Genomic DNA, 20800 nt, shown 5'->3' with positions numbered 1-20800 from the left:
TTCCCCAGGAATTTATAAGTAGTGTGTTAGTGTTTAAGTCATTTACCACTGTCTCGTGAAAAACGTATGAACGCCAAATTGTGTAAAGTAAAGTAAGTGTTCACTCTCCAAGTGCTCTTAAGATTAGGAACAAATACATGTTTTTAATAATAATAAAAAAACAGTACAAGGTCGACAGTGAGCCCATGTTATGTCTTACCTGTATGTGATGCTTTCTAGACGTGACGTAAAAGCAGACACAGCCAAGGAACAGCACACTACTGGTGATGCATGATTTACGACTCTGGTAGCATCTGTTGAACCAGCGCATTATAAAATTTCCAAAACGCACCCTTAAGACACAAAGTTCTTCTTTTAATGTAATGTTGAAAGGGTATATGACTCCGATAAAGCTGTTCGGTTCTACATGTATGTGGAAAGCAACACAAACTGGATGAAGAAATCAGCTGTCGTGTAAACTCAAAACGTCAGCTGCACAGAATAATCAGTCTCGTGTACCCTCTAACCCTAACACTAACCCTTACCCTAAAGGGAACTTAAATCAATGATGCAGGGTACAGCTGTTACAGATAGAACGATCTATTAGTGGAAACAAATCTTTGTCCATCCCGAGGCGGCTGCTGTCGCTCAAAATGTTTACATTCTGTTCTATGGCAGTGTGATTTATTGTTAAACAATGATTGTAACATTATGACATTCTTTCTGTTGAGATTCAGTAGAAGTTCCTTTTATTGTACTTGGACAATTATTAGTTGCCAAGACTTATGTGAAATCTGTAAGTGCATGTATGTGCATGTGCGTGTTTGTGCGTGTTCTTGCGCGTCCTTTAATGGCTGCAAAACGTCTTTGGCTAAAAACGTCTTTGGCTAAAAACCTAGGATCTCTCACACAAATTAACTGTATGTAATTTATTCCACACGAGGTATATCAAATGTGCGTGGGCGGTCGTCTTTGTTCGTAGGAAAAGCCTCCCCATCATTGTAGACTGCATCGGTAGTATAAATCACTGTGCATGTTAGATATTCTAACATTCTGGTGGAAGTTAGAAGTTGTAAGCGCAATTGATAGTAGTTATTCTGAAGCTTGTTTGAAGACACGCCATATTCATCAGGCCAGACACAACATTCTCATTTGATGTCAACACAGGCCGTTCACCTGACTAATAGAAGTTATAATCAGTTGACTGATATCACATAGCCCTGCGTTAATCTCGTCACCACGGACTTCAACGCGTGAATGGGAACCTTAATGCAGACAAACCTAATCTCGAAATGATATTTTTTTTATCTAGATAACATCAAGAGATGACACCAAGATATATTTCAATTCGATTTTTTTTTTGCCTACGGAAGCCTTTTAGGGCCATTTGCTTTATGTTTTTTTTTAAATATGATAGAAAAAGGCTGCATGTCTAAGTGACAGTCCTAACTGCAGAAAATCTAGACTTGCTAGATAAAACTTTTATAGACTTGCATGGGTTTTGTTTTCATCGTTTGCTTCGTTTGTATGACGAGCTGGTCAGGTCGGGTCATCGGGTAGTGTTATAAGTGTTAACGAGGCTGTTAGCGAGTGAGTGAGTATGGTTTTATGATGCTTTTAGCAATATTCGAGCGATATCACGGCGGGGGACACCAGAAATGGGCTTCACACATTGTACCCATGTTGGGAATTGAACCCGTTTTTTCGTTATGACGAGCGAACGCTTTAACCACTAGGCTACCTGACCGCCCAAACAAGGCTGTTAAGGTATAGAGCATACTTGTTGCTACTAATCGTTTATTGGATTTTGCACTAAACGCTCATATCACTCCCTTTGGGCTAAAATCAATCCTTACACTTTTACAGTATTCTACTCCTTTTGTTGGCTATTTGGACTAGTTTTTGAACCTGGTGGTTTAGTTCGTGGGCTACGTTTAGATGTTTGTAGTCGCGTTTTGCTTTATTGAAGGCTGATTTACGCTTTTGTCTAGTCTGTTCTATTTCCTCATTCCACCATGGTACTGTCGGTTTGCCTGTCTTAGATGTTTTGAAGGGGATGGAGGATTTGGCTGCGTTTATTATATAGTCTGTTAGGTTTTTACAATAGGTTTCTGGATCATTATTTTCTATTTCGTTTAAGTTAGCTTCGTTGCAGATATCTTGGAATTGGTCCCAGTTAGCTTTATTGTAATGGAATTTTGGTTCTTGGTTTTCTGTTTGGATTGGTACGTTTGTATTTCCTATGGTTATGTTTATGGGGAAGTGGTCACTACCTAGCGGGACGTCGTGCACCTCCCATTGAGTACTTTGAGCTAGATCTGCGGAGCATATAGTTAGGTCGATAGCTGACATATTTTGGTTTATCTTATCGTACCTCGTGGGTTGGTTGCTATTTAGGAGTACTAGGTCGTTTGTTTCTATCCATTCGGAGATTAATTTGCCATGATTATCTATTTGATTTAACAGTATTTTATTTCCATTAATATTCAGATTTTACATTAAAAAGCATTACAAAATGGAAAAAGGATTAGCAAACAGGCCAAAAAAGCCTATATTAATGCTTCTTCTAATATTGTACATTATACATGTAGATTGTAATGAAGTCTATAGAGCAGACATTAATGAGTAACACAACATGAAATAAAATGGAAAGCAAGATACCAAATGCATTTTATATTCTTAAGTTGACACAAAACTTACGTAAAGCGGTTTGTTTCAATGATGTAATTGTGAACTGATTTTATAATGTGTTCATTGTCTGAGAAAGATGAATCTTCATTGCCGTGGAGTATAGTATGTATGCTGAGCTGGTTAACAAAAAAGTATTTATCAATTCTAAACTTGGCATAGCGTGGACAAGATAGAAAAAAGTGGAAAGCATCTTCTCTATTTAGGCCACATGGACAGATGGGATTATCAATCAGAAATCTGTCAAATAAATGTGATTTTAAATCACTACAACCTAGCCTAAGTCTAGATAAAATCGACTGACATTGCCGCTGGCCATAACTAGCAAAAGATGTAAATTTGCAGTAAGCTTAGTTTCTCTAGAAATTAATTGCTTAAACCGAGATAAGGAATCTACATTTCTAATATTAATATCAAGTGCATTCCAAGCTTGTATAACAGATGGCAAAAAAGATCGATTATACTGGGATAAGCATCCTGCACTGGTCTGGAAGTCGAAGTACGAAGGTTATATCCAGTTATCCTGGATAAATTAGGTGGGACCCATAAAGATAGATATTTAGGAGTTAGCCAATTGACCAATTTGTAAAATATACATAATTTATGGTAATGTCGTCTGTCGGACAGTGAGCATAAACCCGTTATTACAATTATCCAAAATATTATCACAATAATCAAAAATAGGTAAAATAAAAGATTTGTACATGGTTTCGAGCGTTCTTCGATTTAGACGGTATTTCAGGCTACGCAAACAATTAATTAATGGGCTCTCTTTACGTACAATATATTCAATGTGTTTGTGCCATTTTCCATCTTCCTGGAATACAAGTCCTAGATGTTTATGATCACTTACTTCAGGTATAGGAATATCATTCATTCGCAGAGGTATTTTAGGACTAGGATTAATTTTAGTAGAAAATAACATGGCTTCCGTTTTGGAAGGACTAAATTTCACCTGCCATTTACTTGCCCAGTTTGATATACATTCTAAATCACTATTCAATATAGCGGCTGTGGATTCAGGATCTTCAATAATTAGAAATAAAGATGTATCGTCAGCAAAAAGTTTAATATTACTCGTTATCCCATGAGTCAGATCATTAATATAAATAAGGAATAACAGAGGTCCTAAAACTGAGCCCTGTGGCACTCCGGCTAGAACAGGTTTATAATTTGACATATAGCCATTAATTACTACAGACTGTTGTCTATTACAAAGATAACTTCCAAACCAGTCCAGAAGATTATCCCCTATCCCTGTTGACTTTAATTTAACTAATAAGTTTTCAGCTATTTTATCATCTATGCTCCATGTAGGATGGTGAGCGTTAAAGTCTCCTAGGAATATAGTAGAGTTATCGCTTATTTGGAGTAGTTTGTTTAGATCCTCAGGTTGGACTTTTTGTTCTGCCCAGTGGTAAATATATATGATGTTTATGTTTCGGTTATTTAATGTGATTTTAATGCCGTTGGCTTCTAGGTTTGGCGTGTCTATTTTTATTTCTTCGTAATTTATATCTTCCCTGATAAATATGATTAGTACTCCTGCGGCTCTTCTTGTTTTGGGCTTAGCTCTGTCAGTTCTAACTGAGTTGTAGTTAGGTAGTGTGAATTTGGATTTTGTTGAGAATTTGGTTTCCTGGATACAAGCAATGTGAGGGCCTTTATTTAGTTTAAATTTAGTTTTTAGTTCATGGCCGTGGGAGGTGAGTCCGTTGGCGTTCAACTGAAAAATATTTAGTCCTTCCATTATTGGGTTCGGGTGGTTGGTGATTTAGTTTTTAGTTTTTAGTTTATTCGGTGAGTTCTTTTAGATGGAGGTTAAAGAGGAAGAAGGGAAGATCGGTTAATTTTAGATTGAAAGCTACTTTGTGGAAGGATTTCATGCTAGCCTTTTGTGAGTTTTCACTATGCATGTATGCTAGGAGCAAGGTGAGGTATTTAGGTTTTGGGTGTTGGCTGGTTGGGAAGTTTGGTTTGTTTTAGTTGCTGTAGTGTCTATTGTTTCCTCAGTAGTGGAGACAGCTTCGTCATCAGTTAGATTAGGTTTAGCTGATTGAGTTTCCATGGGGGAGGCATGTGATGTGGAGGGTTGTGTAGGTGTTTGCGGGATTGGTATAGCTGATATTTTCTTAGTGTTTGTGTTTTGTTGTTGTGCTTGCTTGTGGGAGAGTGTTGTTGCCATGTGGGCTGTAGGGTGCTTGGATGAGGGTCGGGTCGTGTTGTAGCGGTCGTTTTGTGGTTTGTTTTGCATGCGTGGGTAGATGTTTTGGCTATGTGAGATGTGGGAGGGTTCGTGGTTGGTTGAGTGGTTGCTTGTGTGTGTGAGGTGGGTGCGGTTTCTTGGTAGGGGCCCCAGACAGAGCTGTCGGTTATGGCTGTGGTGTTTGTTTGTGGGATGGTGTTTGGGTGTGGTGTAGGGAGGAGTGGTTTGGATGCAGGTGTAGCAAATTTTCGTGTTCTAATTTTAGCCGTGTCTGTGTTTATGTGTTTGTTGGCCTGCTGGGTGAGTGTGTGTCTGTGTGGGCATTGGTTTGAAAGTGAAGTGTGTTGGGTGGATTTGCAGTGGATGCACCAGGGTGTGCATGTGCCTAGGCAGTCTGTTTGTGCGCATGTTTTACATTTAGTTTTAGGGTATGTGCATTGGGAGGCAGTGTGGTTATACTTTGAACATTGCTTAACCTGCTTTATATAGGGTTTGACTTCTTAAGTTGATGTGGGCTCCGAAGGATATGTGTTTGGGGGCTTCAGGGAATTTAGCGGTTTTTTTTAAGTTGATTATGACAATGGAGGTTGGGACCGTTTTTCCGTTTCTAGTTGAGGTTATTCTATGCGTGCTGGTGATTAGGGGTTGAGGGTTTTGGTCTTGGTTTATGTTAGTCCAGAGAGTATAACTGTAAGTCCTCAGTTGTTTCCCTTGGGTTAACCCTAATTACGCCTCGTGTATATTGTTGCCAATTAGGTGTTTGTTTGATTACCGTGACGTGGAATATTTGAGTTATTTTATTTGCTGCGTTGTAAGATTCTCGGTTAGGGAAGATTATCTGGTATTCTTTGTTGGCTTTTTTATTATTGTTGTAATTTATTTTTTCTCTTTTTAACCAGAGTCCTATTTTATCTGCCGAAACTTCTAGTGAGAGAGTGGTGCCTGAGCCTGCTGAGAAGAAGTAGAGGGCGAAGGAGGTGAAGTAGGCGGCCGGAGAGGGTGTGGGCGATGGAGGTGGAGTGGAGGTGTCAAGTTTGCGCTTTTTAGTGTTTGCGTTGAGGTGGCGAGTCGGCTGGTTTGGTGGGGGTGGTATGTACCGTGTTTTCGCCATACGTCGGGACGATGTGACCTCCCGGAAGTGGTTTGTGCTTCCGCGGGCGTGGGTGATTCAGGAGCTGGGATGTTTGCAAGTGTGTCCCTGCGGGTATCAGTCATGTTGTATAGGGTGTGTTTGAGTTTGAGTGTTTGTAGGCGTGAGTTGTAGTGAGTGGTAATGGGGTGGAAGCTGGGAGGGTTGTTTTGGGAGGTGAGTTGATTACAGCGGGGTTTGTTGGTTTATGTGGATGAGTTGTGTTTACGTGGTAGAGGGGGCTTGGGTATTAAGTTTAGGTGTTGTTTTGCGGTTTTGTGTTGTGTAGAGGGTGTTGTTTTTAGAGGTTTTAAGGTTTTAACTTATTTGAAAGGTAGCTTGGGTGTGAGTGTTGTTTGTGTGGAGTAAGCTTTGTATGGAGGCATGGATGAGTGACATATTTAGTCGAAGGAGTGGAGGTATGTATTTAAAGAGGTGAGTGGTGGGCGTGGGTGGTGAGTAGGAAAGAGTGTGGGTTGTGTTTAGGAAATGGGGGGATTAGGTGTTTGTTGTTTTTAGGAGTTGGGTCAAAAGGTGTGTTTGAGCGTTGTAATAGAGGTGAGTGGTGGGCTAGGGTGGTGAGTGGAAATGCGTGCGAGTTGTGTTAAGGAGATGGGGGAGGATAAGAGTTTGAGGTGAAAGGGTGTGAGTGTTGTTGTTTTTAAAGATTTAGGGTTTTTTGTGATTAATTGGGTGAGAGTGATGTTAAGAGTATGTGATTAATTCGGTGAGAGTGATTTTAAGAGTATGTGAATACGGATGAAAGGATAACGTGATAATTACCGATGGTGGAGTTCTCCTTGGCTGGCTAACAGGCAATGCTCTGTGCTGGCTTGGGAGGTGTTGCTCGCTCAAAGTACAAACTGCAACTGTTTTATCCGACCTACTGTTTTATCTGACCTACACTTAATAACTTCATGTTGATATACACTTTAAGTAAATTGGTACTAATCACAACACAACTAAGTGATTGGTGTTCACTCAATATCCAAGTGTCAGGTGCACATATAACAACACAACACTCGATTGGTAATCAAAACGTTTCTAGGTGATAGGTCTTCACTCGAAATTCAACTGTCAAATACTATCTTCAGCTTCTGAGCTTCAGCTTTTGAGATAACTAGCGTTCAACCGTCAAGAACTGACTATAACCCTATAGCCCTAATCCCCTTAATTCTCCCGAATTTCAGTTTTGAGCTATCTGGGAAGACCCCAAACCCTGAGGGGCCAAGCCCCGATTAGTTTACTGTCCCTACGGTGTTTTGGGGGGTTTTTTTTGCAAAAGGACTTTTATTGTCGAAAGTAATATATTTGAATAATTACATTTATTGATTTGATTGTGAAATAGGGAATAGGGTATATGAGGCCGGTTTTGTTACATTTTTTCATATCTGCCTTTAAACGTGTGTTTGAAATATGACACAGTGGCCACACACCTAAGAGTCTATAATGCATAAATGAACCTTTTACCGCCTCGTCCCTGCAGTGTTTTATTGCAACATAATATACAACCTCTCTAAAGGTGTTGATAAGATGCACAAGCTTTAAAAATATTTACCCTAATTTTAAAAAGGATGACTCCCTGAATAGAATCCGGCCTCGTAAATGCCGGGCAAGTCCATTTTACGAACAGGAGGGTTAAGGTGGGTATTTCCCGCATATTTTCACAAACCTCGCTTCGATTATCTGTACCATTTCTCCAAATACCGTGTGTCATATATCTTCCTCGTTGGTTTAAACATATTTTTATTTCAAAAGAAATCTGGATCGGTAAACAAGCAAAACTTGCTTATGTAAATACCTCTCCAGGTAATAACTTTACAACAGCTAGTTATATGTTAGATTATATGTAAGATAGTGCTAAACATAAACATACTAAAGGCACAAATGAAATATATGAAGCCAATACAAGTGGTGTCTGTGAAATAAGATAATGCAGTTTTCCATTACTACATGCATAAAATTAAGCTACTCGAATCTTTTGCTTTTGACAATGAAATCATGAACTGATTTAAGAATAGTCATGTTTGTAGAACTGCTAACTAAACTACTGCCATGTAATATCGTTTTTAAATCATACCCATTTGTGTAGAAATACATAGTGTTTCTGATATTATCGTATTTTTGACAGGTATAGAAACAGTGAATTGCGTCTTCAAAGCGATACCCACAAGTGCAGCCTGATATGTCTGATACATGTCGTCTAAACTTATCAGCGTTAAGGTCACTGCAGCCGAGCCTAAGCCAAAGGTGGACAATTTGGCATGATCTATGACCGTATTTTAAGTCAAAATTATTAATAATTGTATCAGAACGATTAATTAAGGATTTAAATTCCTTTAATGAGCAAGAATTAGTAACTTCATTGGCTAAAGTGTTCCCCGGGTTAATCGTATCCAGAAGAAAATATTTACCATAGGTCTGGGTTCTACATTTGATTGTTTGTTTGTTAGATCTATTTCTAAGGTTATAATCAGAGACTGGACTTGGAATGAGATCGTTGAGATATACAGATGTATACAGGTGAGTAAACTTCACATTAAAAAAAAAAAATATCTTTAAGTAACAAAAGACATAAGTTATTGGGGATTATTTTGTAAAAGAAGTATAGAAAGTAAGTGTCCACTCTCCAAGTGATCTTACGATTATTAACAAATACATTTTTTTAATAAGAAGAAAAAATTACAAGGTCCACAATGAGCCCATGGTATGTCTTACCTGTATGTGATGCTTTCTAAACGTGAAGTAAAGACACGCACAGCCAAGGAACAGCACAGTTCTGCTGATGCATGCTTTACGATTCCCGTAGCATCCGCTGAACCAACGCATTCTAAAATTTCCAAAACGCACCCTTAAGACACAAAGTTCTTCTAATAATGTAATGTTGAAAGGGTATATGACTCCGATAAAGCTGTTCGGTTCTACGTGTATGTGGAAAAACAACACAAACTGGATGAAGAAATAATCAGTCGTGTGAACTTACAACGTCAGCTGCAGAGAATAATCAGTCTCGCGTATCTCTAACCCTAAACGGAAATTAAATCAATGATACATGGTACAGCTGTTGCAGATAGAACGATCTATTAGTGGAAAGAAATCTTTGTCCATCCCGAGGCGGCTGCTGTCGCTCAAAATGTTTACATTCTGTTCTATGTTAAACAATGATTGTAACGTTATTACATTCTTTCTGTTGAGATTCAGTAGAAGTTCCTTGTATTGTACTTGGACAATTATTAGTTGCCAAGACTTATGTGAAATCTGTAAGTGCATGTATATGCGTGTGCGTGTTTGTGCGTGTTTTTGCGCGTCCCTTAAAGGCTGCAAAACGTCTTTGGCTAAAAACCTAGGATCTCTCACACAAATTAACTGTATGTAATTTATTCCACACGAGGTTTTATAAAATATGCGTGGGCGGTCGTCTTTGTACGTAGGAAAAGCCTCACCATCATTGTAGACTGCAATGTGTAGTATAAATCACTGTGCATGTTAGATATTCTAACTGGTGGAAGTTAGAAGTTGTAAGCGCAATTGATAGTAGTTATTCTGAAGCTTGTTTGAAGACACGCCATATTCATCAGGCCAGAAACAACATTCTCATTTGATGTCAACACAGGCCGTTCACCTGGCTAATAGAAATTATAATCAGTTGACTGATATCACATAGCCCTGTGTTCCACGCGTTGAAATTTCAAGAAAAAAAGAAAAAAACAAATGGCCCTAAAAACAAAGGGCTAGAAACTTACAGTTTTAGTCTACTGGCCCTTATAATGATAACAAATGGCAAAACCCTGATACCTCAACTATTGGGCAGTTTGGCAAGGACTACATGACTTGTGCCAATTTCTTACGCTGCTAAAAGGCTTCCTTACTTGCCTGTTTTGTGCAATAATTTATGTGAGATCAGAGCGCCCAGGGGGTACAGGCAACAAAGCGCTCGCATGTATGGTCAAGTAGCTCTACAGTAACATCTTTTGTAATAACATCATCATCATCATGGCTGAGAACGGCCTGGTAACAACTACCTCGTTAAGTAGGTCACAGTGGAAGCGCGCCGTCATGTTGCTATATTGTCTGGTCAAGACTCGATCGTTTGAAGGCCGCGACATGGCAGGGGGACTGTTGTGCGGCAATAGGCAACAAACAAAGACTTAAGTGTTCAAGCAGTTGCTACTGGTAGATCAAGACATGCTTACCCTTTTTTGCCAACACCACTGTCCTGATGTCATCGCTGAATTTAAGTGATCTGTTCATATCAATCGGCCTTTTACGCCCATTGGATTGTGTTAATAAAAATCGAGCCTGATGTCACGTTTTATATTTTCAAGTGAGATCCGGGGTAGGATAGTTCTTCAGCAACCTATGCTTGTTGCAAAAGGCGCAATGCTTGTTGTAAAAGGCGACTAACAGGATCGGGTGGTCAGGCTCGCTGACTTGGTTGATGCATGTCATCGTATCCCAATTGTGTGGATCGATGCTCATGACGTCAATCACTGGATTGTCTGGTCCAGACTCGATTATTTACAGGCCGTCATATAGCTGAAATATTGCGGCGTTACACAACAAACAAACAAACATTAATCTAACATTATTCTTGTTTCAAGTGATACGTCATTTATGTGGATGTGTTTAGACGGATACAACACAAAAGTATCGATGACTGCATGAGATTTAAAATTTGTGATGACGAAAGACCAATAATCTGCTCATGCAGATGATGACATCAGTGATGACATCAGGTGTTCGTAAAAAAGGGCCAGCTTGTCCTACCCACCGGTAAAACCCTACACTCACACAGTTTGAGGGGCTGTCGAGTAGCCTAGTGGTTAAAACGTTCGCTCGTAACGCCGAAGACCCGGGTTCGATTCCCGACACGGGTATAATTTGTGAAGCCCATTTCTGGTGTTCCCCGCCGTGATATTGCTAGAAATATTGCTAAAAGCGGCATAAAACCACACTGACTCACTCACAGTTTGAATATAGAATTCGAAGTAAGTGTTTGTTAGTGGCCTGACGCCGCAGAGTAGCGCCCCTGCCATGCTATTGTGGCCTGTTAACAACCCACACAATCACGTCACGGACCAGACAATGCAGTGACATGATAGCACTTTAAGAAAAAAGTCACTGTCATTTACCAAACAAGTATATCTATACCTTCGACACAGAAACAGTCAGACAGGTGTTATTCATCTGGGAAAACATGTTCACATTGTCAGGTAGTGGCAAAATGTGAGCGAACGTCAATTGTTTCATGTTACACATGCGCATGATTCGCCTTTTGGATGAGCCACGTGGCGTGGAAGCTAAAACACTAGGACACCTATTCAACTTGAGTCTCTGTACTGAAAATAACTCGATATCCCTTTTATATATGATAGAAAAAGACTGCATGTCTAAGTGACAGTCCTAAGTGCAGAAAATCTAGACTTGCCAGATAAAACTTTTATAGACTTGCATGAGTTTTGTTTTCATCGTTTGCTTCGTTTGTATAACGGACTGGCCAGGTCGGGTCATCGGGTAGTGTTATATAAGTGTTAACGAGGCTGTTAGCGAGTGAGTGAGTAAAGTTTTATGCTGCTTTTAGCAATATTCCAGCGATATCACGGCGGGGGACACCAGAAATGGGCTTCACACATTGTACCCATGTTGGGAATTGAACCCGTATTTTCGTTATGACGAGCGAACGTTTTAACCACTAGGCTACCCGACCGCCCAAACAAGGCTGTTAAGGTATAGAGCATACTTGTTGCTACTAATCGTTTATTGGATTTTGCACTTAACGCTCAGATCACTCCCTTTGTGCTAAAATCAATCCTTACACTTTTACAGTATTCTACTCCTTTTGTTCAGTTTTAGCACACAGTTCTGAAGCTTTCAGATTGTCCTTATGTCAAACTTCGACGCAAGAAAATAATGCGTCGATACAACTGTATATACCCATATAAAATATCTTCAAATTATATTCTTCCGGTTCGATCTTTTCGAGAACAAGTCAGTAGGTTTTAGCAAGTACAATGACCACGACACTGCGTTCAATGACACCTATTATGCCATGTTATGTGAACTGTGCTTGAGTGAGTGAGTGAGTTGGGTGTAACGCCCTTTTTAACAGTATTACAGTTATATCACGGCGTGTCAGGTTAATGTGGGAGGAAAGCCCGAAGTGATGCAGTCTCAGACGTTTTCCACTTCGGTGCAACCCACGAGCACGGGTATGGTGCTGACAAACCTAGGAACATTAGACGACTGGGCCACCCGTGGACCCTCGATTCGTAACCACGATGGCCCCAGGGACAAAGTTTTACAAACAATTTGCGCACCTTAGACGTCTTGACCACCCGTTCGTTAAATAAATCGAATTGTGAGCAAACCAGAAAGCAGCGGTCAGCTGGATCACAAGACGTTATGTTAATTCAGGTAAAGTTATTTATATGTGTAAATGTAATGTTCGACGCTTAATAAACATTGATAAGCAGATCTTTCATCTCACAGTACACGATGCACATACAAAATAGTTGAGACGGCGCAGCTAGGTCACCTGTCTGCCTGATGTGTCACCACCTTTCATGTAGCCTTGAATGCAACGGCTCTATGCATTAATGTAATCTGTCAAGCTGTCAAAATTTGAATTTCATGGGCTCTTAATGTCCACTGCGAGGACGACGTGTTAAGATGAATGATCTGTATTTTTGTTGCTCTGTTATTTACTGACACAAAACATTAAATTAAGGAGTTTCTACTCACGATAATGAGGCACACAGAAATTATTGCATGAATATAAAAAAAAAATTGATACATGTATGTTTCAGGGGATACTCATGAAATATGATTTGTAAAAATATGTATGATACACACATTTATTCAATATTCTCTCATGTCCTTGATTCACAGCTGTACACAGCACATGTAAGTGCTCGAGTCTGGAGCCGACAATCAATATTTATTTCACATACTTAAAGGCCACAAGCCTGAAGTATAAATATATGGTACAAAATGTCCAGTAATGAATGTCTTGCATTACAAACAAACTGTTATAAACCAATTTTCAAAAATTCATAGCGTGATATAGATACATTAATAAGTATATCATTTTCTGTTGACATGAGTAAGCTAAAGTTTAATAGGAAATTGCTTAACTTATTAATACACTGAAATCGTTGCTCCGAATATATAGGCAAAATAAAACAAAATTGTATTCGTCTTCTACTTTTTTTAAGTTGCAACACTGACAAATTCATCTGTCACATGGAATACCTGTATATCTGCAAGTCTCAATAAATAATTCATGCGAGCTACAACGCAATCTTGTACGTTGTACTCTGAATTTACTAACGTTTACATTTAATAAATATTTTTCAGTAACAAAACGCTCCATAAACAAGGAATAACACGTTAATTAACTAGACAATGACAGAAACGCATGCCAGTTCTGAATGTACATGTCCTTCAAGGTTTACAGAAAACAATTAATGTGGTTTGGTTGTATGCCATTACGCTGATTTAACCATATGTTTCCATGGCCACAAGAGTTAAGAAGGTTCCTAAAGTTAGCCGACATCTCAGTGGTTGATAGCATGCGCATGCACAGCTGAACAGTATTGTTGTCGATGCTGCAGTGAGTCATACTCAAGTCTGGTATAATTGGCGCGAATATGCCGTTTCGACACACGAGATACTGACTTGTGATGCCATTTTCTCAGAGACTAGTGTTGTGTCTTACTTTAAGAATATTTGACACTTTAATTTCAACCTTGATGATCAGTTTGGCCAAGTTTCATCAAGTGAGAAGAGCCAGGCTGTAAATTGGCTTGGTAATTTTTATCCTATTGATCTCAGACGTCAGTATAATATGTTTATTTTTATGTTAACGCAATTCACAAAACTGTGACAAATACTTGAAATTACGTATTTATCGCTGTTGGCACATATTTGAGCCATAGTGTTGCCTTTTGTGATTGTAACACTAATCCTGTCTATTCAGTATTATATGTGTATTGTTCATTGATCTTGTGTGTGTTTTTTTAATGATTTGACAATGTTGTTCTATACGTTCCAATTTCTGCGTTTCAATTTGGGATCAGCACGCACCGCCAACCGAGGACTCGTTCGGGATCTGAACTCAATTTGCTGAAAAGAAAACATTTTCATTGGGAAATTTGTCAATGTTCCGTGTATCTTTATATCATTGGAAGGGGTTATTGTGGAATCAGTAACTATAACATAAAGCTTGAGACATTTTTCAAGTCTCGAAGTGAGACCAAATCAGGTTAGCTACACCCAAGGCTAGAGGTCAGTGGGATATGAATGTACATATATTATTATGTCATTATTATTGTAACACAGCTTTATGTAACGTATTGCTTCGTTCAGAATAGCAGCTTCTGAAATGTACGATATTGAGCTGTTGCAACTTTGCCGTGCAGTGATCAAAGGCGAGTGCAGGTGATCATTCGGTTCCATTCAGTACCCCAAAGATTCGTATAGTGATGTTGGTAGATTCACTCAAGTGCTTGCTTGTATGGATGGCACACTCATACCAATATTATGACCCACAGAATCAGGATAAATAAGCGATCACTCGGGCTATGTTCCAAACCCCCCAAAAATAATAACCCCCTGCACACAAGTAAACAATGCCTTCTTCATTTAGAAACTACAGATCAAGTTTTGTTCGTATGTTGTTTAACGCCGGACACTGCAATATTCCAGCTATATGACGGCGGTCTGTAAATAAACGAGTATGGACCAAATGATTGACATCATGAGCATCGATCAATGCAATTTGGACACGATGACATGCATCAACCAAGTCAGCGAGCCTGACCACCCAATCCCGTTAGTTTCCTCTTACGACAAGCATAGTCACCTTTTACGGCAAGCATGGGTTGATGAAGACCTATTCTACCCCGGATCTTCACGGGTCTAAAGATCAAGTATAAAAGAATCCGTGTTATACAAACATATATTGACACACATCATTTTAACTCCCAGGGTACACTCCTGGTTTATAGCATTAATGATTTTGACAATTGATAGTGGTGCCACGTCTAAAACATCATTAATGGTCCATCATAAGTAGATGTAATAGTATGTCTTCATCTGCCAAAGCTAAGAATAGGCCAATGCTATCACACACGTTTATGTGGAGCCTCATGTTCGGTCTCAAGCTGCTGTTATCAAAATCTGTTGCTCTAAATTATGATTATAATATTTTCGTTACCACTGATAAATGAAAACAGAAACAAAATAAAAAGTCAGTTTCTATTTCTGTGAATATTTCATGTGACTATTGACACAATAACAAGTCGTACAAACACACTTGTAAATAACGAACCATGTATTGTCTTACAATTGCAGTTCTATGCATAAATAACATATACGAAATATTTAGACAGTATGTTCATTTGGAAAATCTAACTTCGAAGAACGGAAGGTCCGGGGTTCGATGCCCGGCCGCGTCATACCAAAAGACATTGAAGTTGGTGCTTGTTGTTACCCTGTCTGGAGCTCGGCACTAAGGGGCTAAAACAGGGACCGGTCAGGTCGGAGTCAGTATACTGTGTCAGAGTATTCATGTTAAACTACGGCATTGTATCTCAGTATGCTAGCACTATAAATCGGCATCAGTTCGGACGAGTACAAGCAGCCACACACGCAAATGTTGCATGAGCGTTGCTATATATATAAAGTGCAATCATCTTGGAGGCGACGTAAAACTCAATTTCATCTCACATCACCTAAGAAATATGCGACGAATGGGAGTTGTTTATCATATAATAAAACACTGGAGGGAGAATAAACCATGGGTTAGTTCCAAGCTAGCTCAAAATCTCATTTGTTTTAGCTCAAATGCATTCAGCTGTCACGCAGGTGTTAATTGGCTGAACAACGGGGGGTTGTAGTATAGTCTGTTCCATCTCCTGACAGAAGACATAGTTTGTATGAAAAATAATAAATGTCTGTACAAAATTTATAAAGACACATACAAATTACAAATTACAAATTGTCTTACAGTTGCAGGAGTTCCATGCATAAATAACATATACGACATATTTACAGAGTGTGTTCATTTGGAAAATCTTATTTTGAATAAAAGAATAACTGTGACAGACGGAGATCAGAGTGTCCTGCTTGAAACGAAATTATATCTGATAGTTTCTGCTTTTCCACGCGTAGCTTCTTCTTTTCAAAGTCAAGCAATATGTCTGAAAATATTGTTTTGTTCAACATGACATACTCTTGAACGCATGGTCAAACCCCTCTTGACCTCAACCTTATTGGTTATCAAAAGTGTAACTTGATGTTGTGTTCGGTAGTGTGTTATTGTGATATGATTTATGTTGCTAAAAGCACTTACTCACACACTCACGCACGCACGCACGCACGCACGCACGCACGCACGCACGCACTCACGCACGGTTATTTTGTTACGATTAATGTTTCCAGGGTCAAAATGTTTCCGGAGAAACTATTATTCATACAGGAAATTATACCAATGTTATTAAGATACTGGTTGTGAAAATAATATCCTTGGCAAAAATGTCTCGCTCACTCACTGATGTCTCTCTCCCCAAAGTCAGTCCCTACTCCACGATGACACTGCGAAGGGTTATTGACGCTGTTGTTGCAATATTCCATATATATGACGGCGGTCTGTAAATAGTTGAGTCTGCACCAGACAATCCAGTGATTGACATCATGAGCATCGACCCACGCAATTGGGATACGATGACATGCCTCAACAAAGCCGGCGAACCTGACCAAACGAAATATGTTATGGATATCAACCCTTTTTTTAAAGGATAAGATATCATTATACTTCGTCGAAATTAATTGTGGCCTATGTTTTCTGGGGCAACTGCATTGCGGGATATGACATCAGTCACTCACTACCTTGGCTCCTTAAACATGAATATGAAAATGAATACGCCTGAAGTGTAGGTTGTGTTCCCCTTGGGAGATGAGGCTGAAATTATAATGCACGTTCGTCCATTGACACGGAACACAACTGAGATGCGTGATGGTGGCCTCTTTTGCAGTATCAGTGCTGATCAATACCCATCACCCCTGAAACTCAAATAGACTGAGCCAACCATGTCTATTCATGCGATGCTTGTTCCCCAGGTACTGGTTGAAGTGCAAGTGCTGGGAATCACAGTCTCAAGACCGACCCCGCTCCAAGGAGCTCGTGCAGCACGTGGAATACCTGCTTGAGAAGGTGGCGGACTACATACAGCTCGACCAGTTTCAGGAGGCCGTGTATACGGTGCTGGAGCAAGGCTCCCACGACGAGAATCTATGAGAGTTATCGTTCTTGGATACGATGGGATCGCCATACGAGTCGAACTTGATTGAGGAGAAACTGTGCGTGTGCGAAGGTGATTGTGAAAAGCATTGCTAAATGACGTGTAAGCCTGCAGCAGTTGTCGTTCTTGGATAATAACCCATCGCTCTACTTATGATATTATAGCCTCGTTATCGAGATATGTTATCGTGTACAATTATCAATTATAGTAATTGATATACATTATAACTACAAATGACAACTGCAAAGTTGTATTGAGGTCAAGAGGTCACATGCCCGTAAATTAAACTCAGTTAGGAACCCAATGTCGGAAGTGATGCCGTTGACAAGTTTTGTCACTTGAAACTATCCCAGGCCATGTTTAGCACGGCTCTCCACGTGGTTGTACTGCGGGGGTTCACGGAGGAAGAACTGGAAAGGAAAGAGGAAGACAATTTATGAAAATTATTGTTGAGATCAAGTGACGGTAAGATGGACTCTGTAACAGGATCTTAAAACCGTTTTCACACGTTGGAATCACGGGTGCCGTGTGTTGAACGTCGACGACATCGTCTCTGAAGAATTTGAATAACTATCATCTGCTTAACTGATATATATTCAGCCTTATCACTGAGGTTAAAAAGAGATAAAACTCGCATTTTCAATTTCTAAAAGTGCAGTTCATTTGCATCTGGAATGATCCATTTTAAACCTACATTGACTATTACTTGTTATGTATTGTACGGGCATGGTTGAACAACTGGTGTTGTGTTCAGACGTTTCTTTTGGTAGTTTCTTCAATCACCTTCAATCTTGCATTTTTCATTGTTTTAAATAGTCGCTGTCCATTTTTTATTTTTCAGAAACACCGTGTTATGCAACTGTTAATCACATTGTCAACATACTCAGACCTCTTGACGCTTGTTGGCATGTGTTCATGTTTGACACCCCACACTAATTACACCGGGTGTATGTGGTGATGTGTGCGTTATGTAGACTGGACTGTCCGTCATGACCGAAAGGAGTGACCCACTTCTCCAGCTGGCATAGAAGACTGAGTCCTCCACACGTTCATGTCTGTAATCTATGTAACCTACACATGACATGTTACATTTCCGAGTGATTAGTCTGTATGACACAACGGGAGACCACACATAATGTCCATCATTCATCACTGTGTGTAGCAATCTTGTAATAGATGTTGTAATATATTCATTTATCATCCCGACCCAAGAAGATCCGGGGTAGAATAGATCTTTTGCAACTCATGCTTGTCGCAAGAGGGAACTAACAGGATCGGGTGGTCAGGCTCGCTGACTTGGTTGATGCATGTCATCGTATCCCAATTGCGTGGATCGATGTTCATGATGTCAATCACTGGATTGTCTTGCCCATACTCGATTATTTACATACCGCCGTCCTATAGCTGTAATATTGCTGAGTGAGGCGTTTAACAACAAACAAACATTTTTCATCCCAAAATGGCTTCTACAGGATATGTCGTTTCGGTGAAATCAAGCGATAAGACCTAGGCAGTATCACCACATTGAAATTGCATCATAATACTTTGCGGATCATTGTGTGCCCAGATAGATCGTTGATCATGTTATCAACCACTGGTTTCCTGGGCCTGACCTGAAGATGTCCAGGCAGATATGATATTCCTGTGATATTACTGACTGCGGTGTTAAACATTCATCCACTAGCTTACAGATATTCCACCGCCTCCGTGGTCTAGTGGATACAACGTCTGTTCTGAGACCGACTCAATGGTCTAGTGGGTAAAAACAATGTTTGTCCTGAGACCGCCTCAGTAGTCTAGTGGATACAACGTCTGTCCGGATACCGCCTTCTTGGTCTCGTTGATACAACGTCTGTCCGGAGACCGTCTCCGTGGCTTAGTGGATACAACGTCTGTCAGGAGACCGTTCCGTGGTCTAGTGGATACAACGTCTGTCCGAATACCGCCTCCGTGGTCTAGTGGATACAACGTCTATCCGAAGACCGTCTCCGTGGTCTAGTGGATACAACGTCTGTCCGGATACCGCATCCGTGGCTAAGTAGATAGAACGTCTGTCCGGAGACCGTCTCCGTGGTCTAGTGGATACAACGTCTGTCCGAAGACCGCCTCCGTGGTCTAGTTGATAGAACGTCTGTCCAGAGGTAAAAATATTTACCCGTATCTTATTAATGATGACTCAATAGAATCCGACCTCGGCATTGTCGGTCAAGTCCATTTTATGCACAGCTGGATATTCCCTGCATATTCACACAATCATCACGTCGATTGCCTGTACCTTTTCTGTCATTACCGAGTGTTATACGGTACTGTTTATGGCGCTAAAGCTTTCAATTTTTTCTTCATTTTATTCAGTAAGTGACATTATTCCCTTTTAATGAATTCATAAATTTTTCGGTACTGGTTCGAGATATTGTTCTTATAATATTTACTTTTATGTATGATTTATTTACTTGAAATGTATATTTCTTTTTACAATGGACCTTAGTACGCAAACTGTTCTTCTTTGTTATTCTTGTTTATATCATACTTGAATGAAATTGTTTCAACGGTAATCGATTTTTTTTTTTATCCATTTCCTTGTTTGTGAAAATTGCAATTTTTTAAAAAAGATTTAAAAAAATGTGTTTCAGCTTTATGACAAGCACACAGTCTGAAACGAATTTTGCCCCTTTTCGTCGGCGGGGATTGCGAACAAATACGTGTACGTCCCAAGTGTTTTTGTTGAAGATATACCTTCAACGCCAGCAAATAACCAGTCTCGACCTTTCGTCGAAACATAGATCAATGTTTCTGATTTTATGGCAGAAACATCGACCCAGTTCAAGTAAGTATAAAATTTCAGCGCCAGGGAATTACCAGTCCCGACTGGAAGCTGACTAAACTGATGATCAGTTGGCCACAATGTGCCTGCACGGAACTTCATCATGCCATCAACTATTGGCACCAATTAAAGGGAAATGTGATTCGGCAGAGGTATAATTGAGTGAGGCGTAATACCTTGAGCACTACTCTCCGTCCTCGCGAAATATTATACTCTTCAAAAAAGTAGGGGGTCAAGAAATATTTTACAGTTTTGATTTACTTCAAAAGGCGACCATACTTGTCGTAAGAGGCGACTAACGGGATCGGGTGGTCAGGCTCGCTGACTTGGTTGATGCATGTCATTGTGTCCCAATTGCGTGGATCGATGCTCATGATGTCAATCACTGGATTGTCTGGTCCAGACTCGATTACTTTCGGACCGCCGTCAATATCGACCCACCATGTTGATGACTGACCCTGTTCAGGGCGTCTCAGGTCAACGACAAGAGTACAAGATCGATTCATCTGAAACCAGGCTCTTCGAAATCGAGTCCAAACTTGATAGGAGTGGTTCTGGTCGTGTCTGGTGACGTCAAAATGAACGTCAAGTCAACGTCAACTTGAGACTTCATGACAGATTTGTCGGTGGATTGGCTACGGTCATCACTAAGACTGAGCGAACCCCACATCATA

At 39.9% G+C, this 20800-nt stretch overlaps 1 protein-coding gene across 1 annotated transcript in view; it reads right to left on the bottom strand.

Moving 5' to 3' along the window:
• Window positions 1–8982, bottom strand: part of LOC124113518 (ribitol-5-phosphate transferase FKTN-like) — a 37857-nt gene extending 28875 nt beyond the window's left edge. The window contains exon 1 of the mRNA XM_046473903.2: window positions 8721–8982. Within this exon, the coding sequence (XP_046329859.2) occupies window positions 8721–8831 (111 nt within the window). The 5' untranslated portion in view covers window positions 8832–8982. The remainder of the gene's footprint in view (window positions 1–8720) is intronic.
• Window positions 8983–20800: the final 11818 nt, after the last annotated feature.

Source organism: Haliotis rufescens, unplaced genomic scaffold (genome assembly GCF_023055435.1).
Source record: "Haliotis rufescens isolate VD_foot unplaced genomic scaffold, xgHalRufe1.0.p SCAF_24, whole genome shotgun sequence".
In the NCBI taxonomy this organism is placed as follows: Eukaryota; Metazoa; Mollusca; class Gastropoda; order Lepetellida; family Haliotidae; genus Haliotis; species Haliotis rufescens.
This window is presented reverse-complemented; position numbering and strand designations above follow the sequence as displayed.